This window comes from Phaenicophaeus curvirostris, chromosome 18 (genome assembly GCF_032191515.1).
Source record: "Phaenicophaeus curvirostris isolate KB17595 chromosome 18, BPBGC_Pcur_1.0, whole genome shotgun sequence".
In the NCBI taxonomy this organism is placed as follows: Eukaryota; Metazoa; Chordata; class Aves; order Cuculiformes; family Cuculidae; genus Phaenicophaeus; species Phaenicophaeus curvirostris.
The window spans coordinates 13,800,223-13,810,268 of NC_091409.1; the positions used below are offsets into that span (position 1 = coordinate 13,800,223).

Consider the following 10,046-nt stretch of genomic DNA (forward strand, 5'->3'; position numbering starts at 1 on the left):
TTTGTTTAGCTAATGGGTTCAGACTAGTGTCCAGTGCCTTGTACCTCTGCCCTGCTCTGGCAGACGGTCCCACCACCAGCTTTCTGCTCTGAAGAGGAATATTTGGGCAAGGACCAAGCAGACAGACAGAAGCCAGACTCCACGTGCATTCCTGGTGGTTCCACGGCACCAGGGAGCAGTCTGTCCTGTAACTGTCACCCCAGGAATACCCAGCGGGACAGACAGACTCTTCACTAGCACAGTGCAAGAGCTGGTCACCCACTTTCCCATTTACACTGTGTCTGAGTGTGCCCAGTTTGTACACACCATGACCCCCCCAGCCTCGCCCCCAATCTGACGATACAACCACACTAAATGAGCCCAACAGCGACAGCACCGGAAAGTTCATGCTTCAAAAGAAAAACCCAGCCACCCCAGTTTGTCCTTGCAGGGAGGATCCGAGCCAGCCAGCCTTGATGTAGGTAAATGTGGTGGTGTGGTCCAAGTTGCCTCCAAGCTGGTAACGTGAGGGCACAACCGATGCCAAAAACGCACTCTGTGCATGACTTTTCTGCATATGGGATGAGTAACATGCAGTAATTAAGCATTACTGAATTTATTTCAGATTAATAATGATGACAGTAACAAAAAAAAAGACAAAAAATTAGATTTTTATTATTCCTATAGAAAGCACAGTATTATATTGAAGGAGTGATTACACAGCAATAATCTGCACAGGGGGTTGGCAGAAAGTCTCTGATCGATGTACAACACGGACCATGCAAGAAGTCAACTCATAGTGGACAGAGCGATTTCTACAACCCACTGCCACCTCTTCCACATGTTTTAAACCCAAACCCTGAGATATTCCTACAAGCATCCAGATTACAAGTTACCTGAGTTTATGTTTCTTCTATGCTGTCAGAAAATCAGGGCCTGGATTACAAGGCAATTATGAACATAAAACCAAAAGCATAAGTAATATTAACTTGTATTAGAGAGCATTTATTTTGTTTTTCCCTCTCCTCATCACCAGCCTCATGAGGAAACAAGGCAAATAAAAATGCTGCTATGTGAACAAAAAGTTACCTCTTCCAACAATCTGGTATGAACACACAGGTTGAAAACTCAAGATTAGCACCCCTAAAATATTAACAGTGGCAGCCAGACATTGCGCTGGACACATTATGCCTTGTTTTCTCTCCTCCCTTATCTGCTGGATTTCAAAACCAGCATCAGAGAACCGAACACGTTCTGCTCAGGTTGGCACGATCTGGGAAGACAAACACAACCTGACAAATAGGAACCAGCACATGGCTCTGGGTGTTATCCAAAGGTCGAATTTGTGCTGAGGCGGTGAAAAGGAGTTGGAGTCACAGCAGTTTCTCCTGTGGGAGGGTATCTGCCAGGGATTCTGGTTACTCTGCCAGTACCAGCCATCCAAGACTGCTCCCACCTGCAGAGCTTGGTGTGCCCAGGGGTCACAGGGGTCCCAATGGGTGGCTGGTTTTGATCTGCTTCAGCATCCAGAGATCACCCCTGTGCCTCACCCCCACCCAGCTTGGTTTAAAGCAGAGCTGGAACTCTACCAGGGCAAGAAAATCTCACAACACTAATACTGAATCCGTTCTGCAGCCCCTGCCTCCCAACTCTGCTGTCTGGAGCAGGACTGGTTACTGCCCAGACACACGGAGGGTGATGGGACAAAGCCCATTGCCACTCCGCAAACGCAGGCTCACCCCTTACGGCAGCCACAACTTCCACAAACACTCCTCTGGGGCACTAATTGGACAAGCACAAGGTTTGCCTTTGGAATTACCCTCCCCTGAACTGAAAGGATCAAACGCAGCATAGAAAACCTCCCCTAACCCAAATGTCATGCAGCCATTTAATTGTCACCTTTGTTAAATAATGCAATTGTCCCAGAAACGGTTCCTCGGCCACCCTGACAGCCAACACTGCCAAGCAAGCTGCCCTCCAAAGGGAGGGGAAGCACACTGTGCATGCTAGGGCAGCATGCAGCGGCAGTAAATAACCCCGAGCTTGCTTTGTTCCTTCATAAACTGAATGATTAATAGCTCAGCATCACCACTCTGCTCTTCAAGGCTTGCTGAAAACTTTTGATCAGTTTGATTCATTAACCTTTAAAACTGCCTCCAAAAGAGGCTTAAAATCTGGAGGAGCATCATTTTAAAATGAACACTTCCAGAATTCCTAATTTTTGACAAACCTCTAATTTTTGACACTCGTCACCCACATCTCCCAGTCAGGTGTCAAGGAAGAAATAACAAGGGAAAATAAAGCTGATGTAGACAAACAAACCCAAGTTCATCTTAAAATTCAAACCCACTCAGGGCTGGTGGGGAGAGAGAATGGCACTTATTTGTGATTCTTAAGCATTTGGCCGATTCGCAGGTGGCTTCCCAACTGCCTCTTTATTTCCTTTGGTTTTAATGCTAATAAAAAAGAACACAAACAGGGACTCAATTCCCCAACACAATGCGCTGGGGGAGGGCAGGGAGTGTTAACTTATGTATCCAAAAAGTCTGACTCAGACAAATTACTTCTAGTTCACTTCCTTACTACACGCCTGCATTGTTCCAGCACCTCGGCAGCATAAGGGGTTCATCCCCAGCTATCTGGTCACAGGAACAGCAATGCGGGACTGGTGCCGTTAAAAAACTGTTCCAATTACTTCCCTGGGGAAAGTGGTGACTTGCAGCTTAACGTCCTGCCCTGGCACAGCGGGAAAGCCAACCGTCCCCTAACGCGTGGTTAATGGCTGCGGCTACATGGATCCCACTCTCGGGACGAGTGCAGTTTGTCTTCCAGGGACGGCAGCTGGTTCCTGGATCAAAGTACAGATGGTCTGAGGCTCGGGCACAATTTGCTTTGAAAGCAAGGATGGTGAGAGACTCCCAAGAGGAAAAGGGTGTTTTGAAGCAAGGATGACTGGTGGACAGGTTGATCCTGGAAACTTAGTTTTGCCATCTGTACTCAGCACTGGTGAGGTTGCACCTCAAATATCGTGTTCAGTTTTGGGCCCCTCACTACAAGGACACTGAGGTCCTGGAGCGCGTCCAGAGAACGGGAACAGAGTTGGAGAACAAGTCTTACAAGGAGTGGGTGAGGGAGCTGGGGTTGTTTAGCCTGGAGAAGAGGAGGCTGAGGGGACACCTTATCACTGCTCACAACTGCCTACAAGGAGGTTGTGGAGAGGTGGGTGTTGGTCTCTTCTCCCAAGTGACAGGGGACAGGGCAAGAGAGAATGGCCTCATGCCACAGCATGTTAAGATTGGACATTTGGAAAAACTTCATCACCAAAAGGGTTACCAAGCACTGGAACCGGCTGCCCAGGGAGGTGACTGAGTCACTATCTCTGGAAGCGTTTAAAAGATGGGTAGATGAAGTGCTTAGGGATATGGTTTAGTAGTGGATAGGTATGGTTGGGCTTGATGATCTTAAAGGCCTTTTCCAACCTAGTGATTCTATGATCTAGAGGACAGCGATATTCCAGCAACACAGGAAGTCCCCTTCACGTGGCCAGGGAAGTGCTTCACAAGCAGCCACGTGGCTGCAGTGGTAGAATTACAAGCAGAAGAAAATTATTTCGCCTCTAAGGGAATCACAAGCCTTTCTCAGAGAAAGGAATGCCAGCTATAAATTAAAAAGGTTAAAAACTTCTCACAGGGCTCACATAACTAGCCTGCACCATTTTCTACTATATTAATTATAGATGGTCAGGGTCTTGCAAGTCTAATAGCGCTCAAGAAAAACTGCAAGCCATGTCTGGAAGGGTTTTCTGAAGTTCTATCAAAGCCTGTAGGAATTCAGCCTTATTGGCAGAATATTAAGATTCTTAAATGGAACAATATTGAGGCTTCTGACTTAAGCGTGCTGCACTTGCACTGCTTCAGCTGTCCTGTGGTGCAAATAAAGATACAAAGTCTGTAAAGAAATCAGACCCCACCTGTAACTTCAGTGTTTTTTCCTGTACTTGAATCCTTAGGCTCATCTACACCAAACAAAATATTTAACTACAAATCAAAAAAACCCAGTTCCTAACTTCTATGGCTTTCCTGGGGTCTGTCTGCTTAAACACTGAGTGGTGTTCAAATTCAAGTGTCCAGCACAGACCACAATAGCTGGTGATGTTAAAAGTTGAAGGTACCAATAGCAGTTATTGCAGCAATATCTTGTCTGATGAGCACGTCATGGACTTGCATCGGATGAGCACAAAGAAGCTTCCGCCTCCACAGTCAGATTCAGCATTAGGTTCAGTTTGGATTCTGTTCCTACTTGACCTGAAACACTCAGGATGCGGTTCAATCTCAAATAACACAGCACCAGACTACCACAAGTCCTTTAATTCTCTCTCTTGCTGACAGAGAGAGTGGATGACTAAAGAGCAAAGCAGCACTCAGAAGATGTAGAAGAGCAGCAAAAGAGCTTAGGAGGACAACGACAAATGACTTAAGAAATCTTGAGGTTTTCTGCTCAGAAGATACCTGAATTTAAATGTAGTGTTTTGTTCGTATCATTAAATATGACAAACTGCTAGAGCCTGGAGCATAGAGAGGCTACAAAAGGTGACGAACAGCAGCAACAGAATAATGAAATGACAAGGTCAAGACCTTATAGTGGCCTTCCACTACCTGATGGGGGCTACAAGAAAGCAGCGGAGGGACTCTTTACATAGGCAGGCAGTGTTAGAACAAGGGAGAATGGTTTTAAATTGGAAGGGGGAACATTTAGATTAGACATTTGGAAGAAATTCTTCATGATGAGAATGGTGAGGCCCTGGCCCAGGTTGCCCAGAGCAGTGGTGGCTGCCCCATCCCTGGAGGTGTTCCAGGCCAAGCTGGATGGGGCTTGGAGCAACCGGATCCATTAGGAGGTGTCCCTGCTCATCACAGGGAGTGGAACTGGATGGGCTTTGAGGTTCCTTCCAACAAAAATCATTTTATGATTCCAAATCAGGAGAGAAAAGCAGATGGGTACAGAGAGAACTAACCTGTTTTAAACAGGAGATAAAAAAGAAGCAACTAAAATCATCTTGATGGATAAGGGAAGGATTAGCACAGGGTGCTTAGTGAATCTCTTGTGACATCACCACATAAAACCTGTGTTTTAGGAATTATTTTAAATGTACATCATTAAGTAAATAGTGTAGTGTTACACAGCAGTGTAAGTGCTTTGTGCTATTAACAGTTTGATTTTATCAATGTTAAAGCAGTTTTTGTTCTTTCTCAACTCTCCAGTCTGTCTCCTGTTAAAGTCCAGTGCGAGCTGCACTGTTCCTGGGGCCTAGCAGTGTGTTTTTAAGAGGAAAATTCACTCATATATTCATTCATGGCCTCAACATGGCTCAGCACAAACTACACGTACCTTCAAGTTTGATTACAGCAAACACATGCCACTGCTGTGGAGGGCGGATTCTGGAGCTAAGAGAAACCCATGTGCTTATCTTCCACCAAAACATAAGTGCTTGCTAAAAGTGTTGTTTGCTTCTACGTATAAAGCACCCAGCGTGATATCTGAGGGCGTGCGATGCGCCTCAGCCTGTTTCCACAGGAGCCCGAGTTGCGTAACTGTTTTTGGTATTCAGTTCAAGCAGCTTTTAAAAAGTCTACAAACAAGTTTAAAATGATTACAGGGTATTAATTAGCACACTCTGCAGAGGGACAGATTCAGCCCAAGCACCTGAAAGAAACCACGCAAAACCAGTCCTTCCAAGCCCAATTTACCAGGTTTTCACCAGTCTTACCAGTCTTGTTCTCAAGCATTTCATTGTCTCCCTGAGGGGAAACTGCAGAGAAACTCTCTTACGTAGCACACAACTGTCCTTGCAATAGTTTAAATGAGATTTCCAGTCATCCACAGGAATCAAGACATTACATCCCTGCGTTCAGACCTGAGCTGGTCCCCATTCCCATCACACCACAGTGAGCATAGCAGCACAGAAAAACGCTTTTGCCTTATGAGCATACAGTCAACCCCTACAACACTCTTACAAGATTAGACACGCTCTCCATTCATTGTCAGGCTGTCATTTTGTCAGTATATTTAGTTTCTTTAATAAATAAAACCACACACATGCATGGAAAATAAGGCCTCTCTTAAAAAAAGACTTACTTCAACTCATTCCCAAGGAATCCTCTCACTGAGGACTGCAACAAGTTTCTGTGGGGTATTTGCTTGCTCTGCACAGAGCCAAGACTTATCATTTTGCCCAGGACACAAGAAGTAACCGTGCTCGATAGATGTTAATTTAAAAATCACCAGTCAGGAGCCACAGAAGAACCTCTTCCCTCAGCTGCTGGAAGGTACCATCTCATTCGAAGGTGTTTTACAATGAACCACCTACTTGCTGTCTGTCCTCTTGTTGTAAATGAGAAAGTCAGAAACATCATGCCATACGTTACTGTCATCGTACAGGTAGGTCATGGAGGACTGCAGAGAAGGCTGCAGGGTTTCCCGGTGGTATTCAAAGAGCCACAGAACTATCCCCCATATCAGGGCAGCAACGAGCGGAAAGGGATCCTGCTTTGGCTGTGGGACGTAGCCCTTTTCCACCGCCAGCCGAGACAAGCCGAACAGGATACGGGACAGCAGGTACATAATAATCTGCATGGAGAGAAAAATCAAAGAACATTAGGTAAATCACCTGACCAGATGCAGCAGCCAAGTTAAGTGATTTAGAAGCCTTAAGACAGGTAAGAGGCGTGAAAATTATTTACATAACTTGACAGCGAACAGGCTGCAGGGTCACATAATGAGCAGCCTTTATAACTGGAGATCACAGAATGATTTGGGTTGAAAGAGACCTTTACAGGTAATCCCATCCACCCCCCTGCTGGACCAGGGACATACTCAACTCAATCAGGTTGCTCAGAGCCCCATCCAGACTGACCTGGAATGTTTCCAGGGATGAGGCCTCCCTCCCTGGGTAACCTGTGCCAGTGTTTCACCACCCTTATTGTCAAAAAATTCTCCCTTATATCCAGTGTAAATCTCCTCTCCCTTAGTTTAAAACCGTTACCCTTTGTCTTGTCACAACACACCTTGCTAAAAAGTCCATCCCCAGCTTCCCTTGAGCCCCTTTCAGTCCTGGAAGCTGCTCTAAGGTCTCCCTGAAGCCTTCTCCTCTCCAAGCTGAACAACCCCAACTCTCTCAGCCAGTGCTTTCCCCAGGTCCTCAAAGCCCTGCTTCTCTGCTCGTGTTCCAATGTAGCAATCGATAAGTTACTCTTGATGCAACATCTCTTTGCAGTTGCAAAACTTTTATCTTTGCTCAGTTAATACTGCCTCCAATGCTGCTGCTGACGGAATCGTCCCAGAGTGGCCCTGCTCACCTGGCAAGCAGATACAGACTCGGTAGACTGGACACATCCTAAAACCAGACTGAAGGCATGTTCTCACAGAGGACCGCATAAGAAAAACACCTGTGATGAAACTGCAGCTGTGTTTTACTGACTCATTCATCTGTAACTGTGACTTAACCGCCAAACCTGAGCAGCTTTCATCAGTTTAACCAGTTCAGGTCTGTGTAGCTCAGAAACTGACTGTGCTCTGCACTCAGTGTTCCAGCTACAGGCTTTAGTCACTTACCACAGCCCAGACGACACCACGGGTAACCCAACGCCTTTGGATTGCTTGCCTACCTGCCTTTCTCAGCACACAGCGCAGCTCTGAGGCTAAAGCTGGGCTCCTAGCTCTCACACTGAACACACTGCTCACAGACGTGTGTAACCACCTCTAGCACTTGAGTGCAGCACAGCCAGAAACAGAACTTGCGTGCGTGTAAAGAAATATGATAAAAGAGTAAAGCGACATGGTAAGAACTACAGCACTGTGCCAGGCTACACCAACCGTTTCCTGGCACACAGTCACCTGCCAGTTGGGTTTTCTGACACAGAAACTTTAAACAAGTGCATTTACCTGGCTGTTGATGGGATTGTTCTCGCCGAACACTAGCCAGCCTCCAATGCAGGCTGCAAAGAAAGAGTGAAATGGAATTTTTTTCCCCTGTAGTTGGGCCTGCAACGCCATCAGCCCCTTGTAGGTAAACACAAAACACGCCAGGTTCCGGGAATGAGTGTACGTAGCCTGAGCAATCGATTTCAATTTCTCTTTTAAGCTGAGGAAAAGAAGCAGACAATTAGAAAAGGAAAAACGCAGAACTGTGGCTGTCGCTCAGCCTGGACACTCTGGCCCTCTGGCCTGCCCATCTACACTGACCACTTGCTCAGCCCACAGAACAGGTACTTTGTGAGGGATGACAAACCCCTTGATGCCCAGCTCCCCTGAATACATTCAACTGCTCCGCTTAGACCGCAGGCTGTGCTTCTCTTCAATTCTATCAATTGCCAAGGAGGCTTATTTTATTTTTCATTACCATTAATTTTTTGCCTAAGTGCCAACCTCTAGCATAAGTGGGGAAGGCATGACACACACTGCTAAATCTTGGTTTCCCTTATTTGAGCGCAGAGCAGAGCGTTGCTATTTGCAGTTGCTAATTTCTCCTCAGCCCAATGGTTCTTATCAACCATTGCACAAGCAGTAGACCCCCATGCATACACATATTCGTGTACGTGTCCGTACATGCGCTGCCTGTGCCGCTATCAGAATAGGCTGTTACCACAGCTCATACATCTTTTTGACTTTTTAAGCCCTCTGGAAACACAGAAAACCAAATGCTTGAACGAAAGCACTCTACACAGTAACACAGAAACACAGCACTGTAGTTCGTACCTTCCACTTTTGAACAGGAAAGTCATCACCAGGGCATGCGGGGCTCGGATTTTTGCTCCATAACTGCAAAAGTGAAAACATATTTCAAACATTTTGCATTACACTGTAAAATGATGGCATTTTCATTCTGTTGGCAGCCAAAAGGTGCTACCTAAGGAACTACATCTTACACTTAAGCCAGCCCAGAAGCACACAAGACTGGAAGGAACCACAGGCTTAAGGAAATGATAGAATGACTGAAGTTGGAAGGGAATGGTTTGGGTTGGAAAGGATCTTAAAGTCCATCAGTTCCACATCAGTTCCACATCCCTGCCATGGGCAGGGACACCTCCGACTGGATTAGGGTACTCCAAGCCCCATCCAACCTGGCCTGGAACACCTTCAGTGATGGGGCAGCCACCACTTCCCTGGGCAATGTGCACCAGGGCCTCCCCACCCTCATTGTAAAAATATTTCTTCTTTATATCCACTGTATATCTCCCCTCCCTTACTTTAAAACTATGGCCCTTTATCCTGTCACAACAGTCCTTACTAAAAAGCCCCTCCCCAGCTTTCCTGGAGCCCCTTTCAGTCCTGGAAGCTGCCCTAAGGTCTCCCAAGAGCCTTCTCCCCTCCAGGCTGAACAACCCCAATTCCCCCAGCCTGTGCTTTCCCCAGGGCCTGGAACAGCTCCAGGAACGAGGCAGCCACCACTTCTCTAGGCAACCTGAGCCTCCCCACCTCCACAGCAAAACATTTCTCCCTAAGATCTCATCTCCATTTCCCCTCTTTCAGTTGAAAACTGCCCCCACCCCCCATCCCATCCCTGCAACCCCTGACCAAGAGCCCCTCCCCAGCCTTCCTGGAGCCCCTTTCAGCGCTGGGAGCTGCTCCAAGGTCCCTGTGGAGCCTCCTCTTCCCCGGGCCGCACAGAGAGAGAGAGAGAGAGAGAGAGAGAGAGAGGCCCATCTCTCTCTCACGGAGAGGCCCAGCGGGACCCCAGGCCCCGCCAAGCCCCGCAGCGGCCCCAACCTCCCTGGCGGCCCCTCCCCGCGCCCCGCCGCACTCACACGGCCCCGTTGCGGAAGCCTTTGATGACGGCGAGCGCGGCTCGGTACCGGCGCTGCCTCAGGAGCGCGTTGGCCGCACGGAGCAGAGCGCGCAGCGAGTCCGCCCCGCCCGCCATGGCGCGGCCCGGGCCTCTGCGGCAGCGCGCGCTCCCGGGGGCGGCGCCGCGCCCGGCGCTCATTGGCTCTGCCCGCCGTCCATCAGGGGGCCTGACCAATGGGAGCGCAGCCTTGCCGCTCATTGGCGGGAGCGGCGGCCTGGCAGCC

At 47.9% G+C, this 10,046-nt stretch overlaps 1 protein-coding gene across 1 annotated transcript; it reads right to left on the minus strand.

The window, feature by feature from the left end:
• Nucleotides 1-634: 634 nt before the first annotated feature.
• Nucleotides 635-9,918, minus strand: PXMP4 (peroxisomal membrane protein 4). Its single transcript, XM_069871788.1, has 4 exons — nucleotides 9,783-9,918; nucleotides 8,734-8,796; nucleotides 7,921-8,119; nucleotides 635-6,606 (listed from the first exon to the last, which is right to left on the minus strand). The coding sequence occupies exons 1-4, from the start codon at nucleotides 9,896-9,898 to the stop codon at nucleotides 6,343-6,345; spliced, it is 642 nt and encodes a 213-aa protein (XP_069727889.1). The 5' UTR covers nucleotides 9,899-9,918; the 3' UTR covers nucleotides 635-6,342.
• Nucleotides 9,919-10,046: the final 128 nt, after the last annotated feature.

What these genes read in the sequence shown, in the direction of transcription:
- PXMP4 (XM_069871788.1), bottom strand. Translation starts at nt 9,898, where the DNA reads ATGGCGGGCGGGGCGGACTCGCTGCGCGCTCTGCTCCGTGCGGCCAAC. An exon ending in TTCCTGTTCAAAAGTGGAAG is followed by an intron (nt 8,120 to 8,733) that starts GTACGAACTACA and finishes TCTTTTCCTCAG; the next exon opens with CTTAAAAGAGAAATTGAAAT. An exon ending in ACAATCCCATCAACAGCCAG is followed by an intron (nt 6,607 to 7,920) that starts GTAAATGCACTT and finishes CTCTCCATGCAG; the next exon opens with ATTATTATGTACCTGCTGTC.